General features: G+C 35.8%; 1 protein-coding gene across 10 annotated transcripts in view; it reads left to right on the top strand.

The window, feature by feature from the left end:
- Positions 1–23777, top strand: part of DOP1A (DOP1 leucine zipper like protein A) — a 60129-nt gene that overhangs the window by 21854 nt on the left and 14498 nt on the right. For 7 of the 10 annotated variants that reach the window (XM_040060566.2, XM_040060564.1, XM_040060570.2 and 4 more), the window contains 18 exons: positions 1022–1130; positions 3440–3560; positions 4242–4361; positions 6022–6136; positions 6558–6587; positions 7008–7241; positions 9599–10220; positions 13078–13352; positions 13981–14133; positions 16148–16248; positions 17521–17780; positions 18460–20467; positions 20571–20682; positions 21571–21750; positions 22038–22163; positions 22496–22630; positions 22939–22994; positions 23510–23614. In XM_040060566.2, coding sequence (XP_039916500.1) covers positions 1022–1130; positions 3440–3560; positions 4242–4361; positions 6022–6136; positions 6558–6587; positions 7008–7241; positions 9599–10220; positions 13078–13352; positions 13981–14133; positions 16148–16248; positions 17521–17780; positions 18460–20467; positions 20571–20682; positions 21571–21750; positions 22038–22163; positions 22496–22630; positions 22939–22994; positions 23510–23614 — 4862 coding nt within the window. The remainder of the gene's footprint in view (positions 1–1021; positions 1131–3439; positions 3561–4241; positions 4362–6021; positions 6137–6557; positions 6588–7007; positions 7242–9598; positions 10221–13077; positions 13353–13980; positions 14134–16147; positions 16249–17520; positions 17781–18459; positions 20468–20570; positions 20683–21570; positions 21751–22037; positions 22164–22495; positions 22631–22938; positions 22995–23509; positions 23615–23777) is intronic. The other 3 variants (XM_040060567.2, XM_040060575.2, XM_040060568.2) reach the window with 1 other exon arrangement.

Genomic DNA, 23777 nt, shown 5'->3' with positions numbered 1-23777 from the left:
TTCACCTGTACCTTATATTAAAAAAAAAAAATGTGGTGAGCTTTCAGCAACATTTAGGCATGGTTAATGGTTATAGTCTTTTTAAATCTGTCCATCTTTTGAACTTAATCAGTGTCAATAAAGCTTTTGTCTGAAAAGGATATGGACGTTAGACTCAGTGCCTTGCCTATATGCAAAACAAATGACATATGGCTTCTAAAACCTTTTGCTGCCTCTTGAAAGACTTTAAAAGCATTATTCATTTCTGCCTTCTTTTCTAGCAGTCTCTTTGTGGTTTTTTTTATCCAGTCAACTCATATCTTATTCACAGATACAATGTACTGAAAATTCTAGCCTTCTAAAGACATATGAAAGTACAAAAGATTTTTCTTTTAAGATAGTTGCTGATAATACTTGGTTTGTAGCAGATAGCAAGGCAAAACTGGTTTTCATGACTCTATTCTTTATCTCTCTTTTTTTTTTTTTTTTTTTTTCCTTCTTTGTCTGTAAAAGAAACAAACTACCTCAGACAGTCAAGTCAGCCAGGCAGAAAACTAAGCAAAATCTATGGTCGTCTCATGGGGCTTTTTTTAAATTATGCAGCTCGTTCCCTAACCTGCATTGATATAGAAACTCAGTCTTCCCATTTATTTTGAAGTTGTAATTGCTATTTAGTCAAGAAAGCTTTCATCCATATGAGTATATCATAGGACAGATGGTGTTTTATTAAGTCCTTAATATCTATCTGCTTTATATTTTCAAATAATTTATTCATTAATGCTCATTTCTTCTCTTTTATTCTTAAGAAGTATTGAGTTATCTGCTTATAATACTTTATTTTGATTTTAAATAAATACAAGTTACCAAGTTCTGTTCCACAGAAATGTTCTTGAAGGCAAAGTTGGGAGAACTTAGTCACGGGAGATTGAGCTGCAGTGAGATGAATTAGTGGTCTCCCCCACTGAGAATTTTCCTTTTATTTACAGCTTTTATTGCTTTCTAGCTTTCTTTTGTTTTCCTGATATGTTTTTGCTCTTTGTAGGCAATGGTGGGAATATTACAAGTAAATGGACAGGGAGAAGAAAGCACATTAATGCAAGACTTAAAGCCTTTTCGAATTCTTATCAGTTTGCTGGATAAGCCTGAACTAGGTAATTTTCATTTACTCTTTTTAGTTTGTTTCATGTGATTTTGTTTTGAAATTTTTTCTCTCTTTTTCATTAAATTGAAAAAGTTAAATGCTTAGCACTGGCAGATTAGCCAGATTTCTTAGCTATATCTTCCAAGAAGATATAGGAAGACAATATATTGTCTTCCAAGCTATATCTGTGTTTTGTATTTAATTTAATGCATTCATCAGATTTACCAAATGCCAATTCTTCTACTTTCTACACAGGAAACAGTAAGTGAAAGTCATAGAGAGACATAAATGTGTGTTGGAAGAAATGGAGATTGGATCTTTATCATTTCTTTTATCAAATAATGACTGTTTCTATTATAAATCTCAGCTACTGCTTTTGGGAATCACCTGTTCTTTCTTCTAATATACACACAGAGATAATAGATATTAATAAGAAAACAGTTATATTTTTTTCAGAACAACTTATACAGAGGAAGCAAGTATTGTTTTGGTTTTGTGGGTGGTTTGTTGGGATTACTTTTCAGTATTTCTTTCTAATTTTCTTTTCCCCTATTTAAAATGCTAAAATGCCCTCTTTAGCAGATGTGTGCAGATAACCATGGGACCAAAAGTATTTACAATTAAGACTTGGATATCTTGCCTTTTTCTTTGGAATACAGTTTTGAAGGTGACTGAAAAAAAATCAGAATAATTTTTTAAATCTGTTACCAGATTTGAGGGAGGGATAATAAAACCATAAAAATACAATAATCAAAGAGAAGAATTGTTAGGACAGAATAACTGCAAGGAACAAAATATCTGTCAGAAATTTGCCATCTTTCTTGTAATTTGTGATTTCTGGGGATCAGTCTACATGTTCAGAGGCAATGTGCATGTTAAGATTTCATGAAGTAACAAAGCTTTGATGATTCTTTCAGCAAAATGAAATGGAATAAGCTAAAATGATTTTTTGCTTAACTATGTGAGCATACTCTTATTGAAGGCAGCTCAGTGAGGCCAGGAAACACACAAAAAAGTAAATGATATCTCAAGCAAGATTACCTTTTAAATTACTTTCAAAGTAATTTTTTTTTTTTTTCTGCAAAATTGAGATTTCGCTCAAATCCAAAGGAGGAGTTATTTTATGGAATCATATAATGTTTTGTATTGGAAGGGACCTTACCCTTCATCCAGTTCCAATGCCCCTGACACAGGCAGGGACACCTCCCACTAGACAAGGTTGCTCAAAGCTCCATCTAACCTGGCCTTGAACGCTGCCAGGGATGGGGCATCCATGGCTTTGCTGGGCAACCTGTGCCAGTGCCTGATTACCTTCTGGGTAAAGAATTTTTCCCTAGCATCCAAGCTAAATCTCTCTTCTTTTAGTCTAAAACTCTTCCTTCTTGTCCTATTACATCTGCCTGTATAAAAAGTCTCTCTCTCTCTTTTTTCATAAGCCCCATCTAAGTACTGAAAGGCTGCAATGAGGTCTCTCTGAAGCCTACTCTTCTCCAAGCTGAACAACCCCAATTATCTCAGCCTGTCTTCACAGGAGAGATATTCCAGCCCACTTATTATCTTTGTGATCCTCCTCTGGACTTGCTCCAGCAGGTCCATGTCCCTATGTTGGGCATCCCAGAGATGGATGCAGTACAGAATAGAAGGTCAGAATCACCTCCCATGGCCTTCTGGCCACACTTTTTCAATTCAGCCCAGGCTGTAGTTGGCTTCCTGGGCTGCAACTGCACACTTTCAAAAATACTTTAAAATAGTACCCTGTGGACTGTATCCTGAGCTAAAAATAACCCTGCCTCAAATTAAAAGGAAGGATGATGCTCAAAATATTTTATCTTGTATTTGCATTTAAATATTTGAGTGTAGTGTCCATATGCTAACAGCATGAGATAGCTTAGTGGTGAGTATTTCAAAGTGTTTTTGACTGAAATTCACCTCTGATCAAGACTCCATGAAGTCCATTTACATTGTCCTGAGCTCATAAATGGAATATGTTGGCTTGAGCATGACCTGTACTGCTGTGACAAGACAAGCATAGCTTTTGAGGTTGGTGTGGTTGTATCCAGCTGCAATTGTGTGCACATTGAACATGGAGCAAAAGAACCCTGCTGGTGCTTTGTGTACTCCCAGGCACTACAGTTGCATTCCAGTGTTTCTGGAATGCAAACAAACCAAACTTTCTGACATTCAGGTAGTTTATGAGATTGAACCGGAAGAAATGTTGTGGTTTCAATGACCAAAGCTAGTTAATGATTTCAATAGCTTTCAGCTGCGGACTGCTGACAGTGCTATAAAGCAAGTGTGACTGCTGGTACTTCTCCCTAGGCCCTGCTATCCTAGAGGATGTATTGATTGAAGTGTTTCGAACATTATATACACAGTGCAAAGCAGAATTGGAGCTTCAGACAGAACCATCTTTCAACAAAGATCACACACAGCTAAGCAGGTAAATAATGAGTTTAATGTATTTTGTATTAAAGAATATATATGCTTGTTGAGGGAACCATGACTGTGAAGCCTGTGGGACTGTGACGTGTTTTCTTCATGAAGGATCTACTGATGTTAATTGTAACATCTGTGTTCAGTGCAAAGGTGTGAAGTGGTTGGCTTTATTGTTTTTATTTTTTAATATTTAGCACGTTTTATTCTTTATCCATGACAAAAATGCTTGTTTGATTGATTGTGATATTCTTTATGACTGTGTTCTTCAAAAACAAAATAGACTGATGAGTTTTCTTGTAGTACAAAAATGAAGACTGCTACAAAAGAGCTGGGTAGTGGGATATAGAGTTTCAAGGTTTGAATTTAATATTTTGAAAGGTGGAGAGGAGGGTGTTCAAAACTGGAGAGGAGACAACTGTATGAACAATTATGGTAAAAACAGATCTATTAAAAGTGGTTAAAACAAATATTAAGGAAAGGATAGAGTAGAAACCTAGCTACTGTGAAAAGATACTGGTATGAACAGCCTGCCAATATCCCAAGCCCTTGAGCGACAGCTACTTGTAGGGATGAAAGGAGGATAATTTGTCAGTGTTACTTGATGCTGGATAAACCTACAGTGATGTGTGGTTATATAACTTGAAAAGTAAGTATGAAAATATAAGTGTTCTTTTTATTTTTTCAGCAAACTGAGAGAAAACAAGAAAACAGCAGAATTGATTAAAACTGCCAATCTTCTTTTCAATTCCTTTGAGCCTTATTATATGTGGGATTACATTGCTCGTTGGTTTGAGGAGTGTTGTAGGTAGGTGATAATATTTAATCTCCATATGTGTAAAGTTGAAGTTAATTTTTGTTTTATATACTTTTTTCTTCAAAGAAGTCAGTCTCATGAGATCATTTAGCCTGTAAGTATTTTGTTCCTCCTACCCCTATAACTTTAATCTTTTGGCCAGTTTTCGTCCAATGTGGTCGTGTGTCTTGGCAACGTGAGTTCTCTCAAACTCAGTGTCTAGGTTAAGTCAAGGGACAGAATTAGCCCTTCTACTGAAGGGAAGACTCCAGAGTGACCCAAAGCTAGGTTTTGTTCTGTCTGGCCAGTACAGGATTACTCATTGTACAAATGGCTTTTGGTAAAACTAATAGATTTGTGAGACCTGATTTGTTGTCATTAGTCCTGCTCTTTTAGGCAAAAAGAAGTGCGGGAATCCTGTGCATGACCAGGAAAGCTACAGGAGAAAAAAGTAAACCACAAACCAGGGAAAACTGAAAATATTAACAGGAGGGAAGTGAATGAAGGGACCACAGAAGAGCAGGGTTTTTTTCTGTGGCAAGGGGTAGATGATGTAGAGATGTCAAATGAAGTTTGTAGAATTTTTTTTTCATTGCTAATGGAATTTCTTGATAAAATATTAAGATACTTGGACATGAATTTGTCTATGAGCCAACAGTGTGCTGTCATAACTAAAGAAAACGGTGTCTTGGGCTCTACATTACGAGGACCACATGTAGCAGGTGAAAGGAAGTTATTTCTCCTTTCACTTAGTGTTTCTAAGGACAGATGTGGAATATTGTGTCCAGCTTAGGACACACCACCTGAGGAGAAGTGTTGAGAAACTGAAGAGACTCTAGTAGAGAAACTGCTAAGCTGGTCAGTTATAGGACTCTGCATTGAAGGTTGAGGTAGGTGAGTTTGGTTTAGCCTGGTAAAGAGGGAAATTGAATGGCACCCTGTGACTTCCTGAAGGGCATTTTCAATGCTCATACAGCTATACTTTTTATAACAGCTGATGGAAAACAAAGGACAGTGACAAGTGCTCACTCAAGTGGTCAGGTTGGATTTCGAGAAAAGCTTTGCTAAGAACACTGTGCAGCAGTGGAAAAAAGGTGGAACAGTGGAAGCCAGGAAGGCTGTGGAGCTTTCTTATAAGATTTCCAGAACTCTGCTAAACGAAACTGGGCAAATTTATCTAGTGTTTTTAGCAGTCCTGCTCAGTGTGAGAGGTTGATCTAGATGTCTGTGACTTGATTTTTATGTGTTGGTCTGAATTGCTTACATAAGGAAAGTCATCAACAGCCATGCAGGTGAGTATTTCACTACATATAAGTAGTGTCACAATCAACATGGATACGAAATTGCATTATAAATAAATGAAATCTGGAGAATTGTTTTTGTTTGGGTTTTTTTCTACATGGGCTGCTGTATTATCTAATTTTTTGTCTTCCATGCTCAGTTTTCTGTAGCTTGAATTTCCTTATTTTACAAATGAAGACAGTTTGTTTTACACTAAAAGGCTAGTTACTGCTTGTTCTGAAAGCATTATTTGGCATGGGGCCAAATAAGTCCCTTAACAATAAAATGATAAATTGCTGATTGGTTTATAGGGATTTTCCCCAATATATACAGCATTAAGTTACAGAAATATGGGAATTGAAAATATTGTGACACTCTTTGAATTTTGCAGGAGGACTTTACATGCCAGACTTCAAACTGGGCCTGGAGGTGATAGTGAGCAATCTGAGTTACCTCTGACAAATTTCTGCTTGTTAGTGGATTTTTTGTTGGATATTGTTTCTTTGGTAAGAATTACCTTGTTCATTACTAACATTGGGATTCTATATATTTATGGTCTGCAGAAATACTATATATACTTTATTAATTGCTTTTCCTGAAAATATATTGGCATAAATTGACATTAAAAGGTTTTGTTTCATTATATGATTCTTGATAGACTGGTTAGTCATAATTGAAATGGGGTTTATGATGCTTATACCTGAAAATTTTAGTCTGTCCTCATTTTCTTTTCTGTGTAGTCATTGCAAGTGTAGTCTTTTGTAGTTTGATATGCTAGTTTAAATGTCCTGCTTTCTTTTAAGGATCTTTTAAATGTCATAAGATGTATCTTCTTTTTCTGTTGTCATTGCTTAACATAGCAAAGACTGTTGGAACTGTTTTTTCTATACCTGTCTTTCCTCAATTCTCTGCTTTCTCATTTCAAAGCCTACTAGAAGTATGAGAGTGCTGTGTCAGGTATGGCAATCAGCCTGTTCTTCCTTTAGTTCTTAATAGCTTGTTTATCTTTCATTCTTAAACTTTTATCTTAAGATTAATAAAGTAATAGTAGCATTCTTCACCCTTGTTATGATGTTTTTTAATGTATTTGTTTTGTAATGAACAATATGTACTAGTTTGAAAAAGAGCTAAATATTTAAATATTTGTATTTGTTTGTTACCCAAGTTTAAAGTTAATTTTGTAAATACTTTTTATTAAAGCATGTATTTCTTATTCTTGTATATTAAGATATTAATTTTCCTTTTTCCATGTTCTGTATGTTTAGAACACAGTTAAGCAAATGATAGGTAGCTCTGTTATAGAAAATAAATTTCAGGGTGGAATTTGGTGTGACAATTAACAAGTTTTTATTATTATTTTACTACTCCTGTTACTAGGAGACTTACATTGAAATACAGACAGAACACTTGCCTCAGCTGTTGCTCAGGATGATTTCTGCATTGACAAGCCATCTTCATACTTTGCACTTGTCTGAGCTTACTGATTCTCTCAGACTCTGCTCAAAGATCCTTAGTAAGGTTCAGCCTCCGTTGCTCTCTGCTGGTACAGATGGTATCCTGCAGCTTCCTACTGGACACAGCAGCTCCATCAAAGAATGGGAAAATAAAAAGGTAACTGATTAGGTTTTGCAGCATCTTGGAAAATTGCTTCTTATGCAGAAAAAAGAAATGGACTTTCCAAGCCTGTGTTGAACACCCTACAAATCTTTGATTAGATTTAGATATCACAATATATGTGAAACTAGGCTAATCAAAATAACTTATAATTGTGGTAAAGTTTCTTGGTTCTTAAGGGTTTTTACCCAGATTTAATACTATACCTATATAAATCACTTCAGAATCAGGGCCTAAGAAATAAATAATTGACTAAAGTTTGTAATGCACTTCAAGAGTATGATGAAGTAAAATAATTAGACTGAAAAGAATTCAATATTTTGGTTAAGTATCAGGAAAAAGCGGATTCTCCTCTCACCCAATTTATGTGCATTGGTTTAATATCCATCATGTATTTTACTGTCACTGTTAAGTTCTTAGAATAATTTATTAAAGAAATACAATAAACCAGTGAGCTGCTATTTCTCTTTTAACTTTGTCCAGTTTGTTCTATGCAGCCATGGCTCTGTGGGGTGTGTTTAGTGACATGCCCTGAAATCCTTGTTTTCCAGCTGAAGAAACTTAAGAAACATCATAGAATAAATTAGGTTGGAAGTGACAGTTGCAGGGCACAGCTCAAAGCAGGGCTGATTTCAAAGCTAGATTTTACTTTAAAGCTAGGTCATGTCACTCAGGATCATATTTGTCTTAATTTTGAGTATCTCCAAGGATGCAGCTACCATGACTTCTCTGTACAGCTTTTTTGTTTGCACCGTTATTTAATCAGAATTTCTGTTGTTGCAGCTTGTGTTGGTTGCCTTGTGTTTTTCACTTTGGATTTCTGAGCATCTGCATCTTTTCATCTGCCTAATGGGAGCTCACAGAGAGCAATAAAGCCATCTTCACCCCCTCCACAATTTTTAGCATTCTGATTAAATCCAACTCTCTGAGCATTCCTTCCATGTCAGGAGCACCTGTGGTGACTTTCCATTTGGCATACTCAGTACATCACCGTTTCTTTTATACTAATGAGTGCAAAATTGGATACAGTATTCTGGTTGGGGACCTAAAACTGCTGAGCAGAGGGGATTAATTACTTCCCTGGATTTGGTGACAGTACTTTTGCTGATAGGGTCTTAGATATGGCTGGTCTGATTCACCAAAAGAATCCACTACTGGCTCGTGTTCCCCTTGTCAGTTAGGACTCCAACATCCTTTATTCAGGATCCTATCGTTATTCTTTCTAGCTAATTGATACCTGCCTTTTGGGTTTTGTGGGTGTTTTTTTTTTTTTTTTTTTTTTTTTTAATTGAATGATGTTGCCCTTTGAACCTCAGTGGCGTTCTGCTTCCAATTACAGCTGTCTCATGTGGCCATGGTTTCTCTTAAGAGATAGTGAAATGATTTGCATGCTTCTAATAACTTTTAGATAGTATTTTGTAAAATGGACTCATAATTTATGTCTCTTCAAGCTTTTTAATACATAACTTTCACTGTTTTCTGCAGCTCAAATTTCCATTCTTATTTCATCTCTGGTAAAGCAAGACATTCACTGTAAATAATAATGTCACTTTTTTATTTCTTCATGAAAAAGTTTTTCATATTAGTACATAATACTCAAGTTCTGTATTTAACACATGTAGTGATTAGAGTCAAAACTTCTGGGCCTGTTAGGTGTCAGGCAACATCTGCCCTTGCCAGTAAAATGTAGAATCAGAAGGAAGTGGGCACCTCCATTTAGGGCCACTGACTGATGCATTTCTGTTTCAGTTGTTTCCCTACCTCATGTTCTCACCAGAAAACAAGAGACTATGCTGTCATTTACTAATATAGTAGAGAACTAGTGCAGCGCAAAAAGCCACTGTGGGTGCTGAGTAAAAGCCATTCATCTATATGTGCATATTCTGAATTGATAAGGAATTAAGACATAATATGTCATGAAAGACTGCTGTTGTTGTGGCAACCTTCTCATTTCGAGGGGATTATTTATTTTCTTTCTAGTTGCAAATGATCAGAAGTTTTTAAATTAATACTTTATACCTTTGTATTTGGCAGTTTATGATGCTGTATAAATTGATAATACCTATGCCCATGCATTCTTTCATGATAGAATAGATATGGTTATGATATGAAGAAAATGTTAAAACCAATAGTATGTAAATATTTTTCTTGATAAACAGTTTTCTTTAATGTTAGCTTAATCTGGCAGGCTTACAGGAACACCAAACATAATTTTGCATGAAATGTATTTGTATGAATACATTGTAAACTCTGGAATAAAATTGTTGCTTTCAGATGAAGACACTAATAGATATTGTTTTGCTAAGACCTAGGTAACCTATTTTTAACAGTCATTAAACTTTTATTTTACTCAGGTGCCATCAGTGTCACTTGAAAATCCTAATGATGTGTTTGAAGATGGTGAAAATCCTCCAAGCAGTCGATCATCAGAAAGCGGATTCACTGAGTTTGTACAATACCAGGCAGATACAACTGATGATATTGACAGAGCACTGAATGAAGGTCACGGTGCACTTGGCATCCCTATTGTTGGTAGCACATCCTCAGAGACTGAGACAGCATCAACCGTGGGTTCTGAGGAAACCATTGTACAGCCTCCTTCCATAATGACACAAGGGACAGCAAGTCGTAGTGGGAAAACAATCCAAAAGACTGCAATGCAGTGCTGTTTGGAATATGTCCAACAGTTTTTGACCAGATTTATCAACCTGTATATCATTCAGAATAATTCCTTGTCTCAGCCCTTAGGGGCAGAGCTTCCCGTAGACCCCAGTAGAGTGCAAGGACAGAGCACAAAATGGGACAGAGAATCACAGGATGATGCTAAGGTGAAGAAAACAAAGAAGAAAACACCGAAAGAATACCTTCCTGCCTTTATTGCTGCTTGTCAGCTCTATCTTGAATGTTCAAGCTTTCCCGTTTACATTGCTGAAGGAAACCGCACTTCAGAGTTACATCCTGGGAAGCCTGAAGTTGGTAAGCTGCACTCTCATTTGTTCTTTGTTTTTAAAATAATAATTTTTATTTCTCAGCCAAAAAAATTTAAAGTAATAGTATCATGCTTTGTGTGTGTAGCTCTTTGCCATTCCTCTCGGAAATTTCTTCTGCGTCAATTGGTTTACATTGGGAAACGAAATTATTTTCTCATAATTTTTTAAGAACATTACTGGCAAGGAATTTGTCAGTAATAATATTATTGTAAAAAATATAAATTATGCAAAACTGAAGCCTGAGAGTAGAATCTAGATTGTTGAATCTTCCTCTTTACTGTATGGATCCACTATGTTTTCTTTGTCATATTTTGAAATAGCCTCAGTTCACATCAAGTATGTTTTCAGCTTCCTTTTATCAATTTTGAATTGATGTGCAATATGTGGAAAACGTAAGCTACTGTCCAATAAAAATCATACCAGCTAAGAAATTTAATTAATTCTACTTCACTCCTATTAAAAGAACAGTTATTGCAAAAAATGCTTCTAGCTATAATTGCATCAAGGAACAAAATAAGAACTATGAGTTTTGTTGAGATATGGATGTGTTCACAGATAGATGAAACTATTAATATAGACAGGATTAAAACATTGACAGTTATGGATTATTGTAAATTGTGATGTTTTAGGATGAACAATCCTTTTTACTGTTTGTAAAGTCTTCAATTTACAGTTCCAATTTTGCATCCCCTTCTGATCTGCAGTCTGAGAGTTGCTCCTGAAAATGTTTTCATGATGGATATGCTTAGAGCATGCAGGAAATAGTAACACTAATTTTGGCTACTGTCGGAGTCATCTCTAGTTTTATTTTTTCTAGGAAACTTCCTAGTTGTAGCTTTTTGTTCTTATTTACAATTTTCAAATCAAGGCTAAATGGTGGGCGGTGCTTGGAGATGAGTAGGTTTTTTTGGTTTTGGAAGCAAGCATGATAATTTAACATGACTGCTTCTGGTTCTATGGTCTTTAAGATGTCTTATGTCTTCATTATAGACAGGAGCAGAGCATATATTTGACTTTGCAACATCCAGGCATAAAATATTTGTCAGTTGAAGGCAGTTTGGTTATAGCTGTTTATTAGTTATGAGTATGACAACACCAAAGATTTTCTACCTTTTCTAAAAGATCTGTCTCAGAGTATTTGTGCTTTTATAGCATGACCCTAAAAATACTAAGATGTTTATTTATTTATTTCTCCCAAACAGGCTACAAATGAGTGTTGTGTCCAAAGACTAAAATGTCAGCTGTTTGCTTATTACTTCTTCGTTCACGTAGCACTTGATTATCACTGCATTGTGCACTATAGAGCAGAGAGCCTGTTGTGCCTGAGTAGTGTGTGCCTCATATGAGGAATCCTTTTCACTTTCATTAAATGTCTTGGATTTATGTTTCTTGTTCATTAACTGAATGTTCCTGTTTGTGAGGCATCATTTGCAGTCTATTGAACAGTGTAACTTCCAGAAATAAGCATAGATTGTAGGTGGATACAAGCAACAGGAAGGATTTTGTTCCAAATGTGAACATCTGTTGTATAGAATGGCGGGGCAGATGGGAATAGTGATGGCTCTATTTCCCATAATAGAGAATTGCACTGCAACAGAGAATGGAAGAAGGTAGTTACCATAATTCTCACACTACCCTATCTATTGATGCGAGCTTTTTGTATTGCAGAAGAGGCTGTTTGTTGAAGGGTTCCTAAATTTGGAACGTGTTTTTGAAGGGTTGCATTAATGATATGACCCAATCGCTCTTAATCACTGGTCAGTCTGTTTATTTGAAGGAGACAAGTTAATCTGATATTTATACAACATAACCGTGCTTTAACTCTGCTGTATCCTTAATTTCTCAGCTATCTTTAATTGAAGAAATTACAAAGGGAACTGAGTGAAACTGAAAACAGTGGTTATATGTCTAAACTCTAGAACACAATATGGAATTGCAAGGTATATATGGACTCCAGTGAAGCTGTGGATATAAATTAGGAATTGCATCATTCTTCCCTTGATTCTAAAAGAGTGCTGTATTTGCTCCTATTAAATAACACTTCTTCACTTGTGTCTGATTCTAGATCATTTGCCTTTTTAGGAACGTGATCAGTAGAGTCTTTTTAAAGTTTTAAGAGAAGTTACTTTGGTATCTCTAAAATAAAAGGGTGCAAGGGTCATGTGGAGAGTTGACTGTGAACATTGGAGAAAGACACTTTCAGTATCAACCCAGAGAATGGCTTGATAAAGTGAGAGAACAGTAAAAAGGAGGAAACAACTGCCTGCAGTGAAAACAGTGGTCTAATGGATCATAGTTCTTCACCCAAACCATTAATTTTCAGAGGCTTCTATTTTTAAAGTGTTGCCAAATCCATTTTTTGTCAACTTAAAATTAGTCTGCGTGTATATTATATAATATATTAACCTAGGCTCTATAAAATATATTACAGAATTATTCCAGACTTCTATCTAGAGTGTTAAGATTTGATTGCTGGTGGAAAATTTTGTGAAGAAGAAAAGTGGCTGAAAGGATGTGCTAACTACTAAAAGTTCAGTTTTGCCTAAAGGAGGAAATCATCTGAATGCATGCATTTCCATAAAATTTTTCTCTTCCTTTTAAATTTTTTTCTATTCATGTTTGGTTACTAAATGTTTGAAGTGATACAGTGTTGCATTCCTAATTGGATTATTTTAAAGATAAATCAGGAAGTATGTTCCTCTCACATACATTTTCCTAAACCCATACAATGGGCAGATTGTAATATGAAGGGATAATTGCACGTGTAATTACGGAATACAAGAGGAAAATTCTACAGTATTTAGATTGTTAAATAAATGTATTATCTATGACTTGTGTTTCAGACTGTGAACAAGTACAACCTCCACTGTGGCTACAGACTTTAATGAATGCTTGCAAGCAGGCAAGCGATTTCAGTGTCCAGGGTGTAACTATTTCCCTCGTGATGGACTTGGTTGGATTGACTCAATCTGTTGCTGTTGTCACTGGAGAAAATCTGAACAGTGTGGAAACTGCTCAGCCTCTTAGTCCTAACCAGGGAAGAGTGGCTGTCGTTATCAGACCTCCTCTTACTCAAGGCAATCTGAGATATATGGCTGAAAAGACAGATTTCTTCAAGGTTAGCTTCAGTATCTCATTGCTATTTTCTTGTTCTGTCTATAGGAGAATAGGTCTTGGTCCTTTTACCATGCTTGACATGGTAAAACAATTTTTTTTGTTGAATATTTTGATAACAGTTGTAACCTGTGTTAGAATCTAAATGAAATACACAGTAAGTTTTCCTGCTGCAATTGTCTTACTGACCACTCGTGTGAAAATTCTTGTTTAAATGAATATTTTAAAGGTAGAAACAAAACCTGATTGAATAACAGCATTAATCAGCAAAGGTATGAAACTGAGCTGTGCATAATGTTGGTCTCTGGTAAACAATCTTAGCATTTGTGTAGTTTAGGTAAGAAATCTTTTGCAAAAGATAATCAGCATCAGGGTATATTATGTAGTTAAGTATATTTCAATGAAAATTTATTTCTGTTCTGACTCCTTAACAGGAATTTTTTTATGTAGTAAGTAAACTATTGCAGTGTTTCGAACAGTTCCTTCTGTTCATACTAAAGGTACCATTTTACAGATTGCCTCTTGGTCGTAGTGTGTTATCAGATGTGATTCTCCCATTGCTGCACAGAGCAAAACAAGGCATGATAGTCACTCACTTGTGTCTCTTGCAACTTTTCTTTTTATGTACAAAGCATATAGCTTTAACTCTTTGGGACCAGCTGGGTGATGGAACTCCTCAGCATCATCAGAAGAGTGTGGAGCTCTTCTACCAGCTGCACAACCTCGTCCCATCTTCCAGCATTTGTGAAGATGTTATTAGTCAGCAGCTGACTCACAGAGACAAGGCAAGTTGTTCATGTATTTACTTAAAGATGAGTAAAGTATATACAGAAATATATTTAGAAAAAGGACTTGGTCCCTCACAGGAGGGTAGGAATGACTTCAATATTGAAAAAAGGTTGCCTTACATTGTTTCAAATGTTATTTTAGGTCTGTGATGAGCCTCTAGTTTCATGCTAGACAAAGGAGGTTTTTCAGCATTCAGCAACAGACTTATGCAGGAGACTCTCTTATCAAAGTCGTGTGATGCTTCCCAATACTTAAAGCATGTGCTTAGTTTTTGCTGTTGGTAGTAGGAGTTCTTGTCATGACAGGTACTTTATTTTATTTTTTCTTCACCTAGAAATTTGTTTCACATAGAGGCTGTCAATTTGACATTTGAGTCGAGGTCTTTGTAGTGCTTTAAATTTTAGGTATATGAGCTGTTTTCACAGCTCCAACAGTATGAATGGTAGGGAATTACTTGTTTACACACTCTAGCAACTCATGGTTGTGTTGTGTGATGTCCAGAGCTCTTACCTTTTTGCCATTCTACCAGAGTTACCAGGTGAAGAAGAGTGAATGTGAGCTAGTCTGTCTATCAGAGCAGTTCACAGCTTGCCATGTTGCTAAAATTGGTGATGATTTTTAGTTTCACTTAGGCTGGTCTGTAAACTGCTGTGACTGTGGACATAGAACTTCCCTTCTTACATCTTCACAGCGTGGATTGCAAGGGCTTACATGAAGTCATATCAATGTGTTTGGGAATTGGTATTTTCACTCTATTCAATAACTGTCAGTGAATTATTTTGTGTATACATTTTTCAGCAGTGTTGTGGATTATTTTCCTGTGAGAAGCATTTTATTTCTAAATACAAGTGATGTCTGCTTTACTTTCTAGAATGCTGCTGTCTCTTTTGATTTTGTTTTTGGCATGAAGAGGTTGTTCTGTTTTATTTTTAGTTTGTTTAACAGGAACTGTTTGGTTTTTTGTGATTTTCAAAGTTTTCTTAAAGTTTTTAAGTAAAAGTAAAGCTTTTACTTAAAGTTTTCATTATTGTGACAAATATTGGATAGATAAGCTGTTGCAAAGCTTCTTAAGTTGTATGATGTAAACTAAGTCTGGAAGTATGCCAAATTGTCAGTGGTTTTAGTAGTTTTTAGTTTTGTATCACTTTGGTTAAAGGTAAATGTACCTAGTGTTCATTTCCTATAACCATATATTCTAAGAACAAACAAGTGAAAATCTTTGTCCTCTTATTTTGCTTATAGTCTAGTAGTTTAGTTTAAGCCCTTATAGTACTTGAAGTAATTTTGATTATTTATTTGGTGTAATTGTCCTGATTGTTGTGCTTTGTTCACACCTACAATTGCTTACTAGCTTTCTTGTGTTTTGGCTGAAGCTGTTTTTATACACATGTTCAAATCATATCATGACATCTACTGTTGTTTACAGCCTTACTGGAATATCTCTTTGCCTGGATCAGCCTCAGTAAAGAGAGAAACTGAACAATTGTTACTTTACACCATTTTTACCATTAATATCCTGAGCTGGACTTCAATGATCCTTGTGGGTCCCTCCCAACTCAGGATATTCTATGATTCTATGATAGTCTGCATTTTATTACTAGTCATTATGAATCCTTTGGACAGTAAGCATGTCGTGTTTGTCCAATTTGTTCCAGAGCTAAATTTTGCACGTTTGTGAAGAAGTCTATCTACATGTCTAGCTAGAAAATTCTTCTGTTTCTTTCTAGTATGGCAATAATGGAATGAAAATAAGTTAACTAGAAAGAGACAGGCTAAACTTTAAGGCAAGATCAAGATAGGAGGGAATCCTTTTATGGTACTAAGTTGCTCACAGACACCTGTTGTTGGCTACTACTGCTTTTAAGATTAAAAATAGTATTTAAACACATTATCAAAGAAGTTAATTTCATTATATCTTATATAGTTTAGGATGCTGTATGATTTTCTTTTTCTATTTCTTATCAGAAGCTGTTACATTCTGACAGATCTAATTTATGATTTGGTCCACAGAAAGTAAGAATGGAAGCTCATGCTAAGTTTGCAGTTCTATGGCATCTCACACGAGATCTTCATATTAACAAATCTTCTTCCTTTGGCCGCACCTTTGACAGGTTGGTGATCGCAAGGCTGATTCAGTTGAAATAATTTTATTTCGGAATCTTTGGTTTATATTATTTATTATACTGGCAACATAGGGAGTTTAAAAATTAAAAGTTAAAGCTACAGTGTAGCTGTGAGAAGAACGAAGAAGGAGAAGAAAAGAATTTGTGTTAGACAAAATTTCTTTCACAGTGATGATTATGTAAGCTGTTACGTTTTTCCTGGAAGCTATAAAGAGTGGGGAAGAAATTGTCACTGTATTCCTTGACCATCACTATAGTTAAAATCACTGTCGTATATATTGAGCTTAATATCTGGGTTCTTGCTCTGTTTTGATAAAAACAGAAGCAGGAGAGAAATCTACCCAGAATTGAATTATATGAACTAGAAAGTAACAGTAAAACTAAAAAACTGAAAAACCAAATTGCAAGCAAGTGCTAAAATATGAGTTCTTTTGTTTAATCTGTGTTTTGTGTAAGAGGTCATTTATGGCAAGCAGCAGAGGATTTCTGTTTTGTGTTCTGGTATTGGACTATCTTCTTAGAAAAGACTGAAGATCTGGACTTTGAACTACTCTTGTCTTCTTCAGCTAGCACAAATGTTATGAAAAACTGTTTATTTAGATTTTGTATTGCATATTTACCTGTAAGGAGCAGAGTATAAAGGTTATTTCTTTCTTTTATGCTGTCACTCCTTGCATAAATGCTGATAAATTCTCTGCGTACAAGAAAAAGCTTATGAACATGTACTATTGGAGAATGTAAAACAGTAGGTAAAATTCAGAGTCCAATATATATATTGTTTTTCCATAAATCTGAAAAGGATTTTCAAGGCTAAAACTGTTAAAAGAAGAAAATAATGGTGGTAGGAACTGCTGAATGTATTTCTCCCCTCTGTTCTTGAAGACAAGATCTTCAAATGTTTTCTTTCCCATATATACTTGTGAATTGACTTTTAAAGCTGTATATTTTTTAATGGCATACCACTTAGAAGCCAACAAAGGCTTGTTATGCTAAGAGCTGTATGAATATTTGATCTTGCTACTATTAGAACAACTGTTAGAACTGTCTTTGTTACTAGCTTTTCCTGCCCACTCCTTCATTGGACTAGACTAAAGTATAAAGATCAGGTAAAAAGTTTTGATTCCAAAGAAAATACTGCTTTGTATGGAGAAGACACTGGAGTATGTACTAACATTAAATTTGTCATCTGTCAGGTTAAAATGAGATTACTCTGTGAGTAATCTACAATATCCATTAGATTGTTTCTTCTTTCCATTCTAGATCTTTGTTTATCATGCTGGACAGCCTCAATAGCTTGGATGGTTCTACTTGGTCAGTGGGACAAGCCTGGTTAAACCAAGTGCTTCAAAGACATGATATTGCAAGGGTTCTTGAACCTTTGCTCCTACTGCTTCTCCATCCAAAAACTCAGCGAGTTTCTGTTCAGCGAGTACAGGCTGAATGTTACTGGACTAAATCTCCCAATCACCCTGACGAAGAAAATGAAAAGCAGTTCATGCAGAAGTTCAGTTGTGCTGATGGTATGTACCCAAGAAGACTGTAGGAAGTTCCCTAACTTTTTTTGCTTGCTGTTTACATGCAATGTTAAAATCATAGGAGAAATTTTTGAGGGTAACTGAAAAAAATGTTGGAATAGCTATGGCGTATAATTGAATTTGTGTGTTTTTTTCCAAATTCAAATTTGTGTTTCTCAAGTACTGTTTAAAGTTTTATTGGTTTTAGATTAAAATGATATGTAAGTATTTTAATGCAGAGCCTTTTGTTAGATCTTATGGAGTCTTGGTAGAACATAAGAATATGGCTTGAAGCTTAACCAAGTAATTAAACATTTTAATGAATGATGTGGGGCTGGCTCAAAACATACCAGTAAGTCTTCAAGTTTTGCATGAATTGTGTAATTTTAGTTTAGAATTTACTAATTCTGTTTGTTGCGAAAACAGAAGCAGATAAGACTGCATGTTTCACTGAGAATTACGTTGTTTTGTTAAGCTGTAATGCTAAAATAATTCTGCTTTATTTTTGTGAATATGTTATTTGCTTATTAACATTTTTCTTCTGTGAAATAGAAAGACACTATTTACCATGCCTTCATAACTTGAAGTCTCAATAATAGTTTAAATTCTAAATTTTAATTCTGAATTCTTATTCTGAAGAACAAAATCTTATATATATATACGGTTTTTTGTGTTCTTCTTCAAGCATTCTCCCACATGCCCGTAAGCCAAGGACAACTTATTATACCTAAAGAAGGCAATGAGAAACAACTCGGTGTGGATGAAATGGAGAACTTCAGCCTGACTGTCAACCCTCTGAGTGACAGGCTTTCCTTGTTAAGTACCAGCAGTGAGACCATACCAATGGTTGTGTCTGATTTTGACCTTCCTGATCATCAAGCTGAAATACTGCAGAGTTCTGACTCTGGCTGTTCTCAGTCATCTACTGGAGACAACATCAGTTATGAAGTGGAAACAGAAAGCCTGAGTGCTCAAGATAGTTCTCAGACTCTGAAAGAAGACTCACCTGATGAAATTGTGCAGCAAGTGGTTACAGATCTTATATGCAAAGTTGTAAGTGGTCTTGGAGAAGAAGTTGAACCAGTTAAAGATGGTCTTCACTCTGAGGATGCTTTATGTAAATTCAGCTCTTTGGATAACACTGTAGAGGTTACAAAAAGTGATGATCAAAATATTCAAAGTAGCCAGAGTAGTTTACTGAGTAATGACAGCTCACAGTTACTATCAGCCTCAACTGAGACTGGACTTGAGAGCTTAGGAGATGAAATGTCCAGAAATAACTCTTCACCTTGTATTGCAGAAAGCCAGCAATCCTTCTCTGATCTTACTCTTTCTTCCAGTGAATCGAAGTCTAGAAAACGTAGCCACAGTAGTATTCAGTTCAGCTTTAAAGGAAAGCAACCAGAAAAAATGTCAGAAAAAGAAACAATTGTTAAAGAGGCTGGTAAGCAACCAGGTGCAAAACCTAAGGTAAAAATAGCCAAAAAGAAAGATGAAGAGAAGAAGAAAGCCCAGACAGAAAAGCTTAAACAAACAAATGTCTTCTTTAGTGATGGTCTTGATTTAGAAAATTGGTACAGTTGTGGAGAAGGAGAAATTTCAGAAATAGAAAGTGATGTCGGATCCCCAGGAATGCGAAAATCTCCTAATTTCAATATCCATCCACTGTATCAACATGTGCTGCTTTATCTCCAGTTGTATGACTCTTCAAGGACATTGTATGCTTTTTCTGCAATTAAGGCAATTCTGAAAACAAATCCTTCAGCTTTTGTAAGTGCCATCTCCACTACCAGTGTCAACAATGCATACACTCCTCAGCTTTCATTGCTCCAAAATCTTCTAGCCAGGCATAGAATATCTGTTATGGGCAAGGATTTCTATAGTCACATCCCAGTTGATTCTAACCATAACTTTCGGAGCTCTATGTACATAGAAATTCTTATCTCCTTGTGTTTATACTACATGCGGAGCCATTATCCAACTCATGTTAAAGTAACCTCACAAGACCTCATAGGAAACCGCAACATGCAAATGATGAGTATAGAAATTCTGACACTTCTCTTTGCTGAGTTGGCAAAAGTGATAGAAAGCTCTGCCAAGGGCTTTCCTAGTTTTATTTCAGACATGTTGTCCAAATGCAAAGTTCAGAAAGTGATCCTGCATTGTCTGCTCTCTTCTATCTTCAGTGCCCAGAAATGGCACAGTGAAAAGGTAGCTGGAAAAAACATAGTGGCTGTAGAAGAAGGCTTCTCTGAAGACAGCCTTATAAATTTTTCGGAGGATGAATTTGACAATGGTAGTACTCTGCAGTCACAACTTTTGAAAGTACTTCAACGGCTGATTGTGCTGGAACACAGAGTAATGACTGTGCCTGAGGAAAATGAAACCGTGTTTGACTTTGTCATAACGGACCTGGAGCACATTGGTCCCCAGCAGCCAATGACTTCTCTGCAGTATTTACATTCCCAGCCAATAACCTGCCAAGGCATGTTTCTGTGCGCAGTGATACGAGCTTTGCACCAGCACTGTGCCTGTAAAATGCATCCCCAGTGGATTGGCCTTATCACTTCTACGTTGCCTTACATGGGGAAAGTTCTTCAAAGGGTGGTTGTTTCAGTAACTCTTCAGCTCTGCAGGAACTTGGATAATTTAATTCAGCAGTATAAATATGAAACGGGATTATCTGATAATAGGTACGTGTATGTAGAAGTATAATCTTTTTAACTACATTTGATTGTGTTGAATTACTTTACTATCAGATTAACTAATTTGAAAAAAAAATTACTCTTCTTTTAGGCCTCTCTGGATGGCATCAGTCACTCCCCCAGATATGATTCTCACTTTATTAGAAGGGATCACAACAATAATTCATTACTGCCTCCTGGATCCATCTACGCAGTATCACCAGGTAAAATTATCTGGATGTCTAAGAGATTCCTTTGCAGTACATGTCAAATCAAGGAGTATGATTATATTAGCAGTTTCGAAGATCTGAGTGACAAAAATAACAAATATATTGTCTTAGCTCTCAATATGGGCGGGTTATTGGCAATATGCACATTTCAAATAGAAAAACACGTGTCTATGGATGATACTTTTAAGAGAACACTCTTATATTTGTTTGCTTCTTTTGGTTGTTTGTTTTTTGTTACCCTGAAATAAGTAAAGTATGAATTCCTTAACTCCAAGACCTTTAAAATTCCACTTTTCAGAGCTGCCATTGTTGCGTTCATCTTGCAATATGTCTAAACGTTATCGTTCTGCTCCATCAGAATATTCACAATTTTTCTTTTTATTCAAGCTGTATTTTTAGATCTGATATTCTGAGCATAGTGTCTGTTAAGAATTTGATCCAGATTCCAAGCTTTTGCCCTGTTTTCTCTGTTATCTTGTTTTTGTGCTTTTTTCCCCACTCTTACACCCTTTGCTTTCCATTCATATAAAAGTGACTGAAAAGCGGGTTTTGTTTATGTAAATAAATAATTTTGCCTAGAGTATTAGCTAGACTTAAAATTCTGAAATAATTGTTTTGCAAATGTATAGGCAGAGGATACAAAATTAATTGCTGTAGACATGAGGGCCCACATGTTCAGAGTACATTTGCTATTGGGCAACTCAATCAAAAGTTTCTCTATTATTTTAAAAGTCTCAAAGCTGTACATAATGTAAAAATTAATGAAAAACCTCACAACAAGGGTTAAGTTTGAAAGCTCCCATGTTAAGGTAAGTCTAAATTTACTCTGTATTAAATATGCTGTTTATGTAGATATTTAACCCTTCTCTCCTTTCCCACTAGCTTTTGGTTAATGTAGATCAGAAGCATTTGGTTGAAGCACGCAATGGGATCCTCTCTATCTTGCATATGATTATGTCTTCTGTGACTTTACTGTGGAGCATCCTGCACTTTGCAGATTCTTCGGAGAAAACGACTGCTGCTGCTGCAGCCATTACCACTATTAATCTTGGGTCAACTAAGGTCAGAACATCAGGGATAATATAATTTAAGTTGTTCATTAATACATTTGTCAAAATAATTTTGATTCCCTTCCCTTAAATCTAAATTGAATTTTTATACCTTTGTCCTCATCTGCTCACTCACCACAAAACCCAGGCTTTTATAAATGGGTATTGAATATGCTTTTAAGCTAAAATGTATCAGTTACGTGCAGCATGTCACATCTTTGCTTTCTGCAGAGAAAATGTTTTGAGCATAATCCTGAGCTGCTTATCTAAAGGGGTATGTGTTCTGCTTTCATATTTCAGAATTTGAGGCAACAGATTCTGGAACTTTTGGGTCCAATTTCAATGAATCATGGTGTTCACTTCATGGCTGCTATTGCATTTGTATGGAATGAAAGGAGGCAAAACAAAAATACTTCAAGGACAAAGGTAGGTTTATATTATAGTGGTCACTTCAAATAGCAGTAATACTTTTAAGTGATTTAGTGTTAGGAAGAAGAAAAAAATCAGACATTCTAGTTAAAAAATACCATGAAGTATGGACAATATTTGTATTTCTAATTAGCAACTGTATTGTCAGGGAGATACCACTTGAGAATGGGTTAATCTTCCTTAATTCTTCAGGGGAAGAGTAGGTGATACCAAGTCTCTAGATGAACTGTTAGTTAATAAAATTTCAATCCCATGAGCACATCTGCCTTAGGTTTGACATAGCCATTGTCTGTGGTGATAATCTGTGACATAACATCTGATTCTTTTAGGTTATTCCTACAGCAGGTGAAGAACAACTTCTGCTGGTCGAGCTGGTTCGCTCTATCAGTGTTATGAGAACAGAGACTGTCATACAGACAGTTAAAGAAGTTCTGAAGCAGCCTCCAGCCATAGCAAAGGACAAGGTATGGAAACTATAGAGATCGTATTGATTTATATGATGTCCTCCTGAAGAAGCTTAAAACATTGATGGTACAGGTACGTCATTGACAAAGCTGATCAGCACAACGTGAAAATTTTCACTATAGCTAAGAGATAAATGAAGAGAAGCATAACTTTACAGAGCGATGTCTGAAAGGACTTTTTTAATATTCTATTAAATTAAGCTATACGTTTAGACATTGCAGTGGCATTATAGCATTCAGTTTTACAGTGATAGGGGGGGAAAAAAGCCACTTCTTTCTGACCACACAGGTTTCATATCTTTTTCTAGAAACATCTTTCGCTGGAAGTCTGCATGTTGCAGTTTTTCTATGCTTATACTCAAAGGTAAGAGAAGAAGCTTAGTTTTATTTCTGTCATCAGAAAGCGTATGATCAATTTGAACATTTTACATCTTTTTGTCATAGGATGATGAATCGTCTGTGTAATATAAATAATCGTCTGTGTAATATAAATAATGACAAAATAATGGGTTTGAACTGTAGGTTCATTAAAAAAACGTGGTTCATTTTGTGAGTTCCAGAGTATTGCGTCACCTTTCTTCCCCCACCTAAAAATCCTGCAGGTAATCTGCCCCCTGCCCAAAGAAAGCTGATCTTAATTGTTCTTTAACTCATTCATCCACTCCAGCTTTGTAATGAAAAGCATCGCTTTTGAGAATGCTCTTCTTCTGCCTTCATCTGTTTGTTAATGACTTGACATAGCCACCTAATATTAAAAGAATCTATAAGGGTGTTGATTGCCAATATCTGACTGGAGAGTTGCGAGGTGAAAAGAAATGGGGATAATACCTGAGGGAGATGATGTTCTCATCATTGACATTGCTGCTCTCTTTCCCTTAGGATTCCAGTGACCAGCTTAGTAGACAGCTGGGCAGCACTGCTGCTTCTCTTAAAAGATTCCATACAAGTTGGTCTTCCAGCTCCGGGACAGTTTCTTATACTTGGGTAAGTGCTCCTGATATTTGCAGTTTTCAGATATGCTCAAATGTAGGTGTGTGAAATTATTCTGAAGTGTTAGTGTTTTCAGATCTCTGTTTCTTACTTTTGACTGGTGGAGTTATTGCCTGAGTTCTGTGGGTCTTATCAAATTGGTTTCTTCTCTGAGGAA

The sequence above is a fragment of the Hirundo rustica genome, chromosome 3 (assembly GCF_015227805.2).
Source record: "Hirundo rustica isolate bHirRus1 chromosome 3, bHirRus1.pri.v3, whole genome shotgun sequence".
NCBI lineage: Eukaryota > Metazoa > Chordata > Aves > Passeriformes > Hirundinidae > Hirundo > Hirundo rustica.
This window is presented reverse-complemented; position numbering and strand designations above follow the sequence as displayed.